Here is a 16,913-nt window from a genome sequence, read left to right as displayed (position 1 = left end):
TTGGTGGACCCTGGATTTAATCACTCCGCCACACAGTCTCCAAGAGGGCAAAGGTGGATTCCAATAAACCAGACACGGATCATTTTTGTTTTTTGAAGCCTGTAGTCAGTGAAAGGCATATTAAATATTTGTGCACACTGAATTAACCGGTTACCATACTTTGTCATTAGCATACTCATCTCCCATAGTCCTGACAGAAAGATTTCTTGTTACTGGTTTTAAAACTAGAACTACATAAATTATATTTGGCAGCTGCTGGCAATAATATTTTTGTTCCTATAGCACATTTTATATACACCTACTCTATTGCTGGTGATACAGTTTGCAAATCTGGAGCCTCCAAACAGTTTTTGACTGCAACAACCTGCCAAACCTGTTTTCAAAATTGGCAAAACAAAGCCAAATTTGACAAGGAAAATTGGAAAAAAACTGAAACTGTACAGTAGGTTGCAAATTTTAATGAGGAAAACCCAACTGAATGTTCAGTTTGAATCAACTACCTTTCAGGTGCTTTAACACTACAGGTGTACAAAATGTTTGGCTATGTTCACATTAACAGATAGCTTGATTTGATTAGAGGTGGCTAAAAGCCACCTCTGGATGCAGAAACGCACTGTGCTATGGTCAAATACAAACTGGCTGATTAGTAGAAGCCAGGTTGTGTGTGGTCAGGACTCTGCAGAAATGCCATCCCTGGTGTGTATGAGGCTCTATTCGCATGTAACTGCTCAGATGATTGGTTACATGAGAAGAGTGCTGGTGCCAGCCATGGATTAGTGTGAAGTACAAAACATAGAGTCCAGGCCAACATTGGCTGCTGTTTGAACATACACAGTGTGCATCACTGATTCTTACCAGTGACAGCCCCTGATAGTAAATGTAGCCCTATAGTTTCCTTAAAAACCCACCACAGACTGAGTAGAAGAGCCTGGGTTCTGTGTTTGACTCCATGCTGCAGAGCGAGACCCTTGCTTTTTGTGAAGAAGCTGTGGTCTCTCTGCAGAAATCCAACACACAACCTGCTGAGTCAGAGCTATAGCAAAGCTCATGCTGGTTGCAGATTAGAGAGCACTAGCTCAAGTGTAGGCATTTTAAAAATGAATGATAGCACAACATATTGCACTGTGTTTCATAGGTTTCTGTGCGTTGTGGTAATACCTAGTAGAAAGTCCCATTTTTCTGCAGTGTGCTGCTGTGAACTGGCCTCAGACTGGTCCAGTGTGTTGGGGTGCTTTACCACATGTGCAATTATGTGCTGCAGTTTGCTTATTAACATGTGTTGAGTTAAAGCAGCCCTTTTTTTGATGGGTTGCCAATATACCACAGTGCATGTTTTAAAGGACATGCGCTATGTTCAACTCTGCACTAAAATGTAAGTGCTTTTCAATATGGTGTGTTATTCGGTCACTCAAACTGAATGGCACTGCACTTCGCTTTGATTATTACAGTCTAAGGCTGGCCATACATTGTACAATTTTCTTGTACAATTTTCCTTTAGATTTACCAAAATCATATAATATGAGGTCAAACCTAAACACTCTCAATTTGTATGCAATCAGGCAGGCCCCTGCACTGCATACTGTGGTTGAATGTAAATTTAAAGGAAATTGAACAAGAAAGATGTATAATATATGGCCAGCTTTAATAGGTCCTAAAGGAAATCCATATTGAGAGTCTGCCATTGATGACCTGTGTTTCTGATAATACCAGTCATTTGTGTATGCACAGGTTACTTTCCACATATACCAAAACAACCTTAATCTGATGGCTTTCATGAGCCCAAACTCACACATATGGAACCATGATGAAGTTGTTATATTTTGGAAATATGTGATTTGTAATGTATGTTTATGTGAAGGAACTATAGGAGTAACTTTGTACATAATAAATAAAAACTTAATTCCCTTCTAGAAAAGTTTTATTCTATATGTCTATATCATACATTTTCATTTGAAAATCTGTACATGTTTTTCCCAGTTACATGGTAAGTCAATAAGTATCATCCTCAATAATAATAATAATTATTCAAGATTTTATTAATACAACTCCAAAGGCCATTTTAAACTACATTTAACTTGATGACACGTTAAAAAAATGATAACATTAATTTTAATCTATGGATCACTTAGTCCTATGAGGCAAGGATGAAGAGATGAACAGGGAGTATTGCCCAGTGGTAATGAGTAAATACATTTAAAGCAAGGTACACAGCAAATGAAATTTCAGTGTGTGTGTGTATTGCAATGATTATTTTTTCATAAACATGGAAAGTACACATGGCTAAGGTTTGTGCTGCCCATGATCTAGCCTTCTACTTTATTAAGTTGGACCATGTATGTTAATCACAGCTTGTGCTCAACACAGCATTAATCCTTACACACTCTCACCACAGCACATCAAGCTGAACCTGTAAAGATTAGAGAGTAACTCCACTTTCATGGGTTACTCTTTTACCAAATAAATAATTATGGCAAACAATTGCCACACAAGTCACATTGGAAAGAAAAGGTCATTTTTAATGCCATTCAATTACAATCTGCAGTGCTGTCATTTTCTGTAAAATGCAATGCAATATAGCAACCTGGAGGTGTTCTGTGCACTGTTTACAGAATGCCCACAAGAAAGGCAATTTCCTGCTTGTATTATTAGCTTGCTGGTTTTCCTATGAAGTCTGCATTAAAATACAAGTCAGATTTTGGTCATCCTTTGCAACAAAAATGTCATTTTGGTGAGATGCTTCCAAAAGGAGGTCATGTGTAAAGGGATTCAGGCAGTGCCACTTTCCTCATTAGAACCCTGCAAATGCAGCAGCTTATTGATAATAACATCATTCCTATTCACATTCACTTTGCATATGGACACAGACAAACATTTTTTATTGAGAACAACAAAAGGTAGGAATCAGTAAAAAACCCTTATTCTACTCTGGGTGATTTATTCACATTTCAGGGATTCTAAAGCTTTTTTTTTTTTTTCTCAACAAAAGTGGAGTTACTCTTAGTATTTGCACCTTTTTTGGCCAAAAGCTACTGGTGTCAAAGGTCTTGTTTACACTTGCAGTTGGTGAGCAGGAAAAGCTTGCAGTTGAGACAGATTTTTACTGTCCCTTCAACCGTTCCCCTGTAAGCTTCAAAGGCAGCAGAGGAAGATGTGCATATGCCGTGGCTACAATGCTTTACATCTCAGAACAGCAAAAATCTCAGCTTTCGTGTTCAGTGGGCATAGGTGCCTGTAGGTAGAGGAACTTATTATTGTTACATTTGCCATTCTGACTTTGCTGCATGTGTTACTAAGCGAAAACGAACCTTTCTTTGTACCTTTTTTTTTTTTTTTTTTAAATCAGGTACATGTGTGTACTTTTTTTTTATTTCCCAAAATAAATTTGTAGTACAAAGAACAGCGGTTAATGTCAGTTGTGTATGGCCTTGAACAGCAAATGATCTGAGTCTGACTGATAAGTGACAAGTGCTGCGGTCAGTTCAGTTAAAGAATACTGCTGCCAGTTTAATTCAAAATAGTAGTAGTGTTAAGACAAAGTATAAAGACCATTCAGCACTCAGACCAAGGAACTTTTTTTTTTTTCTGTGAAACGGCCAGAGAATTTATTTAATGGGGCTATATAAAAAAAAAGAAGATCAGTGTTTTCTTTTATCAATGTTGAATTCTCCCATACTATGTCAGTTTCAAACCTTTTCCAACCTCCTACCTAATTAGTGAGAGGGTGGGGGTTAAGAGCACCAGATCTTGAGAAAGTCAAAATCCTATATTTTTTTTTTTTAATTCCCCTGCAGATAATTTAGTACTACTCCAAGTATTAGATGAATACACTAAGATAAAACCATTTGTAAAAGTTTTGAATTCCTGGCACAAATTGTTTTAACAGTACAGATGTGCGCCTACATTTTACAGTAGCCCATTGCACAGCCATCTGCTCTGGGATCTGATCCAGCCCACCACACTGTATTGTTAACGGAGAGGTCACCTGTTCTCCACCAATCTCCATTGCTTATAATTTGTCCACGTCCAAACAGTTTCCTGTCATGGCCACTAACAGGCCAGTGCACCACATGGCCTCTTGCCTTCAGGTCCTCCACCACATCAATGGCGATCCCTTCCTCAAGGTATAGGTGCCATTTCTGATCTGAATATGAAAAAACAGTGACAATTAGAACAAATGACAAAATGTGACAGACACAGAATGCAAACATTAGTTTTAACACTACTATACCTATACTAAATTGAACGCAATGCTTTAATATCAACATATTACTAATATAGTGCTACAAATAGAAAGCTAAAGACCAAGCTATTTAACTTAACTCCAGCAACTTTCACTAGAATCTGTTACCATAAGTTTACATCAAAACCGAAAATATCTCATTTACCCAATCAAATTCTGTCAGCACACATCTTCAGCCGTACAGAAACATGTTATGTACTGTAAAAGCCCCAAGTCCTAGAATGCCTGGACACTTTAAACAGACGTTTACTTCCTTTGTCAACAGGTGGGGAACCTGGTCTTGCTGCTTCCCATTTCCTAAGTTCGCTATAAAGTAAGGCCTATTTCAAAGCATCAATCTTTATACAGAAATAATGACCTGTCAGAAATTCTAACTCTTTTTCCATAGCTACATAGCTCCTATCAGGGCATCAAATATCTAGGCTTTAACATAGTTGGTGTCTATTATGGTGGGTCTAGGGCAAATGTCCATTACAATCTATTCACAAAAAAACAGTCAAAGGGTGCACTTAGGGAATACAATCCAAAATCCTTAGCTGGGAATGCAGATTAAATGTTATAACATACGGGAAAGGCCACCTAAACTCAAACCATAGCAACCCTCAATCTCCACCTATGAGACATGTAAATATAGCATAGCACCCATGATTTGCGGAAGCATATAATTTACAATTTATGAAGACTTAAAGCTCTCTGTATTTCATGGGGCAATGCCCACTTCTTCAGGAGATAGCCCAGATATGATTCTCTGTATTTGTATGTCTGTAGACAAAACCATGTCGTAACAATGGATTGAATAAAATGTTAGAATTAAAAAGGTACATCCCGTTTGGAATAAAAAATAAAAAAGGTTCTAAACTGTATATGAGAGATTTACATCAATGTTGACAAAGTCAAAAATGAACAAATTATGTGGATCATGTGTGTTGATACCAAGATCTCCATACTATGGAAAGGAATTCAAAAGGAATGGTTCCAACCGGTAGCAGATGGTGTAGGGTGGACCTGGGTGCCAGGCGCAAAGTGAGGGTCACAACTGTAAAAATCCCCTGGAATAGGGAAGAGGGGTGAGACTCAGAAATGATAGCGTATAGCCACAGATATTGCAGGAAATGCATTATAGGAAAGGTGAAAAAATATTAATAACAAATAGACTTGTGCATCACGTCGTGTCGTTGCAACTAAGTAGCAAATGAACCAAGTTGGGAATTCTCCATAGCAATATGAGATGAAAATAGAAAAAACAACTTATGCGGTGATGTGGAACATATATCCAGGGATAGAGGAGAGGGTGCACTGTGAGGAAAAGGTGAGTAATAAGTGAGCTTGTGAATCATACTGAGTAGCTGGAGCTGGTAAATGTGTTTAAGGTAGGCTGCATAAATAAATAGGGAATCATAAAAAGAGGCATACGTATTTAAAAAGTGACATAGGAGCTTACAGGAGAGTTCTCTAGTAGTAGAGCAAACAGGCAAAAAAGGAGCAACAGGTGATGGGTAAAAAAGATAAACAGTAGGACTGTACCTGCATGAACGTGTCCAAACAATCATGGAAAAAGGGAGCAGCATGGCAGCTGGTTAATGCAGCATCAAAGCGAAATCCTTACACTGGATGCCTAAGAATCGCTCCTTATATGTACTGCCCAAGGTGGGGCAATCCTACAACAAGCACCATGCGGTGGATGGGGCTAAATGTGAAGCCCACAAATTCAGGACATGCATGGATGGCAGCTGAAAAGACATTGATGTAAATAATCTCCCATATACAGTTTGGAATCTTTTTTCCCCAACGGGATGTACCTTTTTTATTTTCAAAATGAGGTTGAAGGATTGTAAGAGGTGCATGAAAGTCAGCCAGCCCCCAGTTTGATGTACTCACCTTCCAGTCTGTCACCAACCAAATAAGACCTGTCTCTTGGTACAAAGAACAGGGGTTTAGTTGACACACATTTGCAAACGCATGTGAAAGCTGCAGAGCCACGTCACGGCACCCTGTTTAAATCTGCAGTCCTACACTCTTAATTTAGTGTCCTCACACTGGAGGCACATGGCCGCTAATGGGTGGATGGGGAACAGGTGAGAGGGAGACAGCCCAACCTCCCCCAACCCATCCCCATCCACGACTGGCTATTGTCTCAAAAAGTTCAAATAATTAGGTTAAAATATAACCATGGTGCAAACTGGAGAAGACCAGCTGAAAAGCATTACACCTCCATCCCCTTGGTGGATGCAGTATATGGATAGGAAGGGATTTTATATATGGGGCATGGCCTGTAAAGCACACTGCCTTTGAAATCCCTTATTTCCTTTGGGACTTTATATGAGACAAGCAGGTCATGCTATTGGTCTCCATCCCTGTATACGGAAAACACTAGGGTCAAATCAAAAACTGCATCCACCAAAAACGCACGAAAATCGCACGGTGGGACTTTAGATGAGGCACCAAGCTGTAAGCAAGGCGTCTCCATCCCTGGTTGCTTTAAACATATTGGACTAGGTGGGACTTTAGATGAGACCCAAGCTGGTGTTGCCCGGCGTCTCCATCCCTATAACAAAACACAAAATGAGGTTGAAGGATTGTAAGAGGTGCATGAAAGTCAGCCAGCCCCCAGTTTGATGTACTCACCTTCCAGTCTGTCACCAACCAAATAAGACCTGTCTCTTGGTACAAAGAACAGGGGTTTAGTTGACACACATTTGCAAACGCATGTGAAAGCTGCAGAGCCACGTCACGGCACCCTGTTTAAATCTGCAGTCCTACACTCTTAATTTAGTGTCCTCACACTGGAGGCACATGGCCGCTAATGGGTGGATGGGGAACAGGTGAGAGGGAGACAGCCCAACCTCCCCCAACCCATCCCCATCCACGACTGGCTATTGTCTCAAAAAGTTCAAATAATTAGGTTAAAATATAACCATGGTGCAAACTGGAGAAGACCAGCTGAAAAGCATTACACCTCCATCCCCTTGGTGGATGCAGTATATGGATAGGAAGGGATTTTATATATGGGGCATGGCCTGTAAAGCACACTGCCTTTGAAATCCCTTATTTCCTTTGGGACTTTATATGAGACAAGCAGGTCATGCTATTGGTCTCCATCCCTGTATACGGAAAACACTAGGGTCAAATCAAAAACTGCATCCACCAAAAACGCACGAAAATCGCACGGTGGGACTTTAGATGAGGCACCAAGCTGTAAGCAAGGCGTCTCCATCCCTGGTTGCTTTAAACATATTGGACTAGGTGGGACTTTAGATGAGACCCAAGCTGGTGTTGCCCGGCGTCTCCATCCCTAAAACAAAACACAAAATGAGGTTGAAGGATTGTAAGAGGTGCATGAAAGTCAGCCAGCCCCCAGTTTGATGTACTCACCTTCCAGTCTGTCACCAACCAAATAAGACCTGTCTCTTGGTACAAAGAACAGGGGTTTAGTTGACACACATTTGCAAACGCATGTGAAAGCTGCAGAGCCACGTCACGGCACCCTGTTTAAATCTGCAGTCCTACACTCTTAATTTAGTGTCCTCACACTGGAGGCACATGGCCGCTAATGGGTGGATGGGGAACAGGTGAGAGGGAGACAGCCCAACCTCCCCCAACCCATCCCCATCCACGACTGGCTATTGTCTCAAAAAGTTCAAATAATTAGGTTAAAATATAACCATGGTGCAAACTGGAGAAGACCAGCTGAAAAGCATTACACCTCCATCCCCTTGGTGGATGCAGTATATGGATAGGAAGGGATTTTATATATGGGGCATGGCCTGTAAAGCACACTGCCTTTGAAATCCCTTATTTCCTTTGGGACTTTATATGAGACAAGCAGGTCATGCTATTGGTCTCCATCCCTGTATACGGAAAACACTAGGGTCAAATCAAAAACTGCATCCACCAAAAACGCACGAAAATCGCACGGTGGGACTTTAGATGAGGCACCAAGCTGTAAGCAAGGCGTCTCCATCCCTGGTTGCTTTAAACATATTGGACTAGGTGGGACTTTAGATGAGACCCAAGCTGGTGTTGCCCGGCGTCTCCATCCCTATAACAAAACACAAAATGAGGTTGAAGGATTGTAAGAGGTGCATGAAAGTCAGCCAGCCCCCAGTTTGATGTACTCACCTTCCAGTCTGTCACCAACCAAATAAGACCTGTCTCTTGGTACAAAGAACAGGGGTTTAGTTGACACACATTTGCAAACGCATGTGAAAGCTGCAGAGCCACGTCACGGCACCCTGTTTAAATCTGCAGTCCTACACTCTTAATTTAGTGTCCTCACACTGGAGGCACATGGCCGCTAATGGGTGGATGGGGAACAGGTGAGAGGGAGACAGCCCAACCTCCCCCAACCCATCCCCATCCACGACTGGCTATTGTCTCAAAAAGTTCAAATAATTAGGTTAAAATATAACCATGGTGCAAACTGGAGAAGACCAGCTGAAAAGCATTACACCTCCATCCCCTTGGTGGATGCAGTATATGGATAGGAAGGGATTTTATATATGGGGCATGGCCTGTAAAGCACACTGCCTTTGAAATCCCTTATTTCCTTTGGGACTTTATATGAGACAAGCAGGTCATGCTATTGGTCTCCATCCCTGTATACGGAAAACACTAGGGTCAAATCAAAAACTGCATCCACCAAAAACGCACGAAAATCGCACGGTGGGACTTTAGATGAGGCACCAAGCTGTAAGCAAGGCGTCTCCATCCCTGGTTGCTTTAAACATATTGGACTAGGTGGGACTTTAGATGAGACCCAAGCTGGTGTTGCCCGGCGTCTCCATCCCTATAACAAAACACAAAATGAGGTTGAAGGATTGTAAGAGGTGCATGAAAGTCAGCCAGCCCCCAGTTTGATGTACTCACCTTCCAGTCTGTCACCAACCAAATAAGACCTGTCTCTTGGTACAAAGAACAGGGGTTTAGTTGACACACATTTGCAAACGCATGTGAAAGCTGCAGAGCCACGTCACGGCACCCTGTTTAAATCTGCAGTCCTACACTCTTAATTTAGTGTCCTCACACTGGAGGCACATGGCCGCTAATGGGTGGATGGGGAACAGGTGAGAGGGAGACAGCCCAACCTCCCCCAACCGTGACGTGGCTCTGCAGCTTTCACATGCGTTTGCAAATGTGTGTCAACTAAACCCCTGTTCTTTGTACCAAGAGACAGGTCTTATTTGGTTGGTGACAGACTGGAAGGTGAGTACATCAAACTGGGGGCTGGCTGACTTTCATGCACCTCTTACAATCCTTCAACCTCATTTTGTGTTTTGTCCTTTGTGAAGGAGTTTAAGCATGCATGGGATAGGCATAAGGCTATCCTTCATACAAGATAGGGCCAGGGACTATTCATAGGATTCAGATATATTGGGCAGACTAGATGGGCCAAATGGTTCTTATCTGCCGACACATTCTATGTTTCTATGTTTCTATGTTTTGTTATAGGGATGGAGACGCCGGGCAACACCAGCTTGGGTCTCATCTAAAGTCCCACCTAGTCCAATATGTTTAAAGCAACCAGGGATGGAGACGCCTTGCTTACAGCTTGGTGCCTCATCTAAAGTCCCACCGTGCGATTTTCGTGCGTTTTTGGTGGATGCAGTTTTTGATTTGACCCTAGTGTTTTCCGTATACAGGGATGGAGACCAATAGCATGACCTGCTTGTCTCATATAAAGTCCCAAAGGAAATAAGGGATTTCAAAGGCAGTGTGCTTTACAGGCCATGCCCCATATATAAAATCCCTTCCTATCCATATACTGCATCCACCAAGGGGATGGAGGTGTAATGCTTTTCAGCTGGTCTTCTCCAGTTTGCACCATGGTTATATTTTAACCTAATTATTTGAACTTTTTGAGACAATAGCCAGTCGTGGATGGGGATGGGTTGGGGGAGGTTGGGCTGTCTCCCTCTCACCTGTTCCCCATCCACCCATTAGCGGCCATGTGCCTCCAGTGTGAGGACACTAAATTAAGAGTGTAGGACTGCAGATTTAAACAGGGTGCCGTGACGTGGCTCTGCAGCTTTCACATGCGTTTGCAAATGTGTGTCAACTAAACCCCTGTTCTTTGTACCAAGAGACAGGTCTTATTTGGTTGGTGACAGACTGGAAGGTGAGTACATCAAACTGGGGGCTGGCTGACTTTCATGCACCTCTTACAATCCTTCAACCTCATTTTGTGTTTTGTTATAGGGATGGAGACGCCGGGCAACACCAGCTTGGGTCTCATCTAAAGTCCCACCTAGTCCAATATGTTTAAAGCAACCAGGGATGGAGACGCCTTGCTTACAGCTTGGTGCCTCATCTAAAGTCCCACCGTGCGATTTTCGTGCGTTTTTGGTGGATGCAGTTTTTGATTTGACCCTAGTGTTTTCCGTATACAGGGATGGAGACCAATAGCATGACCTGCTTGTCTCATATAAAGTCCCAAAGGAAATAAGGGATTTCAAAGGCAGTGTGCTTTACAGGCCATGCCCCATATATAAAATCCCTTCCTATCCATATACTGCATCCACCAAGGGGATGGAGGTGTAATGCTTTTCAGCTGGTCTTCTCCAGTTTGCACCATGGTTATATTTTAACCTAATTATTTGAACTTTTTGAGACAATAGCCAGTCGTGGATGGGGATGGGTTGGGGGAGGTTGGGCTGTCTCCCTCTCACCTGTTCCCCATCCACCCATTAGCGGCCATGTGCCTCCAGTGTGAGGACACTAAATTAAGAGTGTAGGACTGCAGATTTAAACAGGGTGCCGTGACGTGGCTCTGCAGCTTTCACATGCGTTTGCAAATGTGTGTCAACTAAACCCCTGTTCTTTGTACCAAGAGACAGGTCTTATTTGGTTGGTGACAGACTGGAAGGTGAGTACATCAAACTGGGGGCTGGCTGACTTTCATGCACCTCTTACAATCCTTCAACCTCATTTTGTGTTTTGTTATAGGGATGGAGACGCCGGGCAACACCAGCTTGGGTCTCATCTAAAGTCCCACCTAGTCCAATATGTTTAAAGCAACCAGGGATGGAGACGCCTTGCTTACAGCTTGGTGCCTCATCTAAAGTCCCACCGTGCGATTTTCGTGCGTTTTTGGTGGATGCAGTTTTTGATTTGACCCTAGTGTTTTCCGTATACAGGGATGGAGACCAATAGCATGACCTGCTTGTCTCATATAAAGTCCCAAAGGAAATAAGGGATTTCAAAGGCAGTGTGCTTTACAGGCCATGCCCCATATATAAAATCCCTTCCTATCCATATACTGCATCCACCAAGGGGATGGAGGTGTAATGCTTTTCAGCTGGTCTTCTCCAGTTTGCACCATGGTTATATTTTAACCTAATTATTTGAACTTTTTGAGACAATAGCCAGTCGTGGATGGGGATGGGTTGGGGGAGGTTGGGCTGTCTCCCTCTCACCTGTTCCCCATCCACCCATTAGCGGCCATGTGCCTCCAGTGTGAGGACACTAAATTAAGAGTGTAGGACTGCAGATTTAAACAGGGTGCCGTGACGTGGCTCTGCAGCTTTCACATGCGTTTGCAAATGTGTGTCAACTAAACCCCTGTTCTTTGTACCAAGAGACAGGTCTTATTTGGTTGGTGACAGACTGGAAGGTGAGTACATCAAACTGGGGGCTGGCTGACTTTCATGCACCTCTTACAATCCTTCAACCTCATTTTGTGTTTTGTTATAGGGATGGAGACGCCGGGCAACACCAGCTTGGGTCTCATCTAAAGTCCCACCTAGTCCAATATGTTTAAAACCTTTTTTATTTTAACATTTTATTCAATCCATTGTTTGTTACAACATGATTTTGTCTACAGACATACAAATAAAGAGAATCATAGCTAGGCTGTCACCTGAAGTGGACGTTGCCCCATGAAACACGTAGAGAGCTTTAAGCCTTCATGAATTGTAAATTATACGCTTCAGAAAATCATGGGTGCTATGCTATATCTACATATGTTGAGATTGATGATACTATCTATACCGAGCTACATTATTGTTTTTTGTTCGCCTTTTTAAATTTGTAATGAATTTTGTACATTTTACATTTGTTGGACTCTTTAGCACCACTAATAAAAACTCTATGGGCAACGTTTTTTGGTTTTTCCAGATTAAATGTTTTGTCTGTGTTTAACTGCCCCAAAGTAAACTCTGTTAGCCAAATCCTGTGGGTCTTTACCTTTGTTATCATACTCAACATAAAATCGAGGAGCATCAACAGCCAGTTGAGGGTTCATTCCAAATTCTGCCATGTTCAAAAGTACCTACAAAAAAATAAACAAAGCAAAGCAGGTATTTGATACGGATCAACAGAGATCATTCGTTTCCTAAGGAAACCATACAACCAGCCTCCTCTCTACTATTGAAAGGTTTGCCTGTTTGTTGCAAAGTCAGCAGTGTGACAATTTATTCATTACAGGTATTTAATGCAGTTAGAAAAGGGACATTAAAGGAGTGCAGGCCCTTTACAAGGCAATTTTGCGGTAGTGACAGGGGACAAAGAGAAGGCAAATCTCTTAAAGTGGCTGTAAAACCTTTAATTTATCCAGTGAAGTAAATAGCCTCATGTGATAGGCAGCCATATCTTATCACAGCCAAAATTTGCTTGTCTATCTGCAGCCATATTTTCTCTACATCCCTTCAAAAGTGCACAATTGTGATAACATTTTTCTGTATCTGTGAGGAGCACAGAGGAGGGGGTGGAGAGCTGCAGTTACAGCTCGCATACCCTGTGTAAGAGCCAATTGGAGGAAAGGGAAACCATGTTCCTTCATTCCTGTGCTGTGTAAAGGCAATTAAGAGCTGTGATCTGAGTAGACAAGCTATGTGCTGAGCTCCCTCCTTTGTCACAAATTTATCTCATGTTTCGAGAAAACTTCTCAGAAGTGAGAAATGCTGATAACAGGGGAACGAAGCACCAGAGAAACGTAGAGCTTTGGAAAAAGACAAGTAAACACTACAGATATACAGTTAGATCCATATACATTTGGATGTAGGCGCAATTTTAGTTTTTATCGGGTATTTACCAAAACATTTTCAAGCTTTATTTATATAATGGATATAGACTGGAAGTGCACACTCAGGTTTAATTTGAGGGTATGTACATAGAAATCGGAGGAATGGTTTAGGATTTACAGCTTTTAAGAAAAGCCATCTCCCCTTTTTCAAGAGCCAAAAGTTATTAAAAAGTGAATCAAAAAGTGGTTTTATGGCCAGATGACCAGGTGTTGGCTACTCCATTATTTCTTCATCAATTAAGCAGGTAAAAGGTCTTGAGTTGATTCTAAGTGTGGCATTGTCATTGGGAATCTATTGCTGTGAACCTAGATCATGCATTCAAAGGAGCTGCCTATGCAAGTGAAACAGGCCATTGTAAGGCTTCAAAAAGACCCACAAAAAACTGAAGCTAGCTGCAGTTTGAGCCTGGCAAAGCATCAGAAAGGAGGAAAACCAGTCTTTTGTAATGTCCATGGGTTCCAGACTTTAGGAAGTCATTGCCAGTAAAGCATTCTAAACAAAAATATTAAAAATGCAGATTGTATTTGTGATTATATTATATTGTCCAATTGTAATTGAGCCCCTAAAAATGGTTGCAGTTCCTAAAATTTGTACTTGATATTTATATTAAACCCCTTAAATTAAAGCTGAAAGTCTGCACTTCAAATTCAATTGGATTCTTTCATTTTGCTTTTATTCTGGTGGCATACGGAGCCAAAATTATGAAAATTGTGGCTGTGTTCAAATATATATATATATTATATACACACACATATATATTATGTATACATACACACACACACACAGTATATGGACCCAACTATATGTGCTTTGTTCATATTTTAGGACTGAGGTTTAAAACCACTTAAATATCTTTTTCGGCTGAGTATATGAGGCGCTCGAGGGCTTAATGGGGAAAGTATTGACACAGTCCACAATGATCCACAATGGCCAAAGCTTGATATGGTCCAGAAACACTTAGACAAAATAAAGGTGAATAGAGCACCTGGACCAGATGGCTTACCATCCACGGGTCCTCAAATAGTTATTTCTAAGCCATTGTTCCTAATTGTAAGAAACGTTTTAATGACTGGCATAGTACAATGGATTGGTATACAGCCAATGTGGTGCCTATATTTAAAAAAGGATCAAAGTCTTTACCAAGGTATCTACAAACTGGTCAGTTTAACTTCCTCGGGAGGATCCAATTCACCAATGCATTGTAGGGGAATAGAGAAGTGTGCCAGTTGCTGGTAATTAGGCTCTGCAACATAAGTCCTCTCAGAACCACCGGACATAAGAGGCAAAGTAATAATCGGTGGAAAACAGCATCTTTGGCAATTCCTTTGATTGATAACAATGTCCCTGAAGTGTACATTATATCAACAGGGGTGATTTGACTTTTGTTTACACAAGAGGTGAGTTCAGTCTGCAATGTGCAAAACAAATGTGTTTGAAAAATTGCTGCTCAAATATATGACATAACAAAATTGCAACAGCATACATTTTTTTCCCTAAGGGCTTTGCTTTCAGAAAATATATAATGTTTGTTAGCTCTAAGTAATTACGTAGTAAAGAAATGCAGATTTTTACATGTACTGTAGGTAAGAAGTGTCAGAATTAGCTTGGGCAGTAAGGCTAATGTAAGTTAAAGTCTACAGGCTTAAAATAAGTCAGTTTGTAAATGGAAAGAAAATTTTCTAAAGGACCATATTCAAATAATTCATACTCTGAATGATCTAAGGTTTTTAGTGGGGGTACCTCAAAAGTCAGTGCTTGGATCCTTATTTATTAACCTATTTATAAGTGATAGAGTTTGATTAAAAGTACCATTTCAGTGTTTGCTCCAAGCTTTGCAGTAGAATAATGTATTTACAGGAGGTCTCTGACAAGCCAACCTCGACGCACTATAGAATAGGACAACTATGTGGCAATTGAGGTTTAAAGTATAACTAAAGCTAAAACTTTTTTTTTTTGTTTTATTTGAAAAAAGTGTTGATGAATTAGAACACCTATTAGGTTTGTATTGCTGTCTGTGCCCCCATTAGGGAGATTCACCCTCTCTATTTGTCCCGTTTACCATGATCATTGAAAGCGAAAGTAAAAGAAAAATCAAAAATTTTGGGTTGTCCCCAGAAAAGTCATAGAGGGGAAATTTTCAAGTGGAGACACTAGTTCTAGTGACCTGGGGAATCCCCAAGGGATTCCATAATTTGCAGAGATTTCCTCCCACTTCCTGTTTTGGTTATGGGACAGGAAGTGAAGGAAAATCTCCCAAATAGGACACAGGTGGCAAAAAAAAACCTGACAGGGGTTTTAACCCTCCTTTACTCTATGCAATTTGAAAACCTTTTTTTTTTTTTTTTTTTAAATACGATTTTTTGATACATGTATTTTACATAAAACACACATTTCAGCATCAATATACACGAAAGATGAAAATAAAATGCGAAAAGTAAACAAAAAAAAAAGGAGGCTAACAGTATGGTGAACATTGAAGGTGTCATTAAGATCCTTAATGACAATCATGTAACCACTGTATTGAAACGCCAGCTGTACGTAGGAAAGCGATTGGAGAAAAATGTTTTGCCTAAAGTTCTAAGTTGATATTGATAAATGTAAAGTTATGCATTTGGGGGCTAAAAACATGAAGGCATATTTATAGGAGGAATACAACTGGGAGAGTTAGTGGTTGTGAAGAATCTGGATGTTCTGATAGATCATAACCTCTACATATGAAAGCTTTTTTCACAGTAAGAGCTTTGAAAATGAGGACTAGACTGCCTCAAGAATTACTTCTGGCCATCTCAGTAGGTTGTTTTTATTTAAAAAAAGGCTGGATGCATTCTTAAATGCACAAAATATAACTGGATACTAACATTTATAGGTAAAAAATAATACCAGGGGTAGCTGATTCAGGGAATATCTCATTGCCCCCTTGGAGATTAGGAAGGATTTTTTTTGCCTTCTTCTAGATCAACTGTGGGCATAAGATTGTTTAAATGGAAGTTTTCTTTTTTTTTTTTTTCCTCCTGAACTAGATAGACTTGTGTCTTTTTTTCAACCAAATTATAACTTCAGCACTCCTACATCAAATGAAGGTTGGCACAGTGACTCCCTCTAGAAGGTCCACAAAAAGCTGCTGCAATTTGCACCTGACAGTTTTCAATTTTCCATCAAATCTATGCTTGAACACAGAGTAATCTTTGAGAGCCACTGACTCTGATACACCAGAAAAGACCCCTCTGAAGTGAATTGGACAGTGCAAAGGAACCAAAAGATAATTTTGCTAAGTACTTTTCACATTTATTACCATTGATTTTTGTGTTATATTCCTTGTAATATCTTTTTCTGTAAACATTCTTGTAACACTTTTTTTCTCTCATTAAGGACAAGAAATTAAAAGAATCCTTTAAATGCAACCACATTTTAATCTCTGTTCCCTTGCTCCTGTCTTGAGTGGCAGTGAGTAACAAACATTTAAGGTCAGAATTGTTATAGCAGAAGCAGATGCTATCAGAAGTGCAGGTTTCTGGTAAAACATGTGGTAACATGTACTGTTTGTGAGTTTAAAGTGATAACTGCAGAATTAACCACCCCAGTAATAATCACTCTGTCTGCTGGTGCTAAGATTGTTGTCTTGTGACCTGCTCAAGGTTAGGTTAATCACCACA

The 16,913-nt window shown here is 40.7% G+C and overlaps 1 protein-coding gene across 1 annotated transcript in view; it reads right to left on the bottom strand.

Moving 5' to 3' along the window:
• Positions 1-3,650: 3,650 nt before the first annotated feature.
• Positions 3,651-16,913, bottom strand: part of LOC309551594 (glutathione hydrolase-like YwrD proenzyme) — a 133,232-nt gene continuing 119,969 nt past the window's right edge. Inside the window, exons 10-11 of the mRNA XM_082252237.1 lie at positions 12,422-12,506; positions 3,651-4,141 (exon numbers count right to left, since the gene is read on the bottom strand). Coding sequence (XP_082108363.1) covers positions 3,897-4,141; positions 12,422-12,506 — 330 coding nt within the window. The 3' untranslated portion in view covers positions 3,651-3,896. The remainder of the gene's footprint in view (positions 4,142-12,421; positions 12,507-16,913) is intronic.

This window comes from Pelophylax lessonae (genome assembly GCF_965119305.1).
Source record: "Pelophylax lessonae genome assembly, chromosome: 3".
Classification (NCBI taxonomy): domain Eukaryota; kingdom Metazoa; phylum Chordata; class Amphibia; order Anura; family Ranidae; genus Pelophylax; species Pelophylax lessonae.
This window is presented reverse-complemented; position numbering and strand designations above follow the sequence as displayed.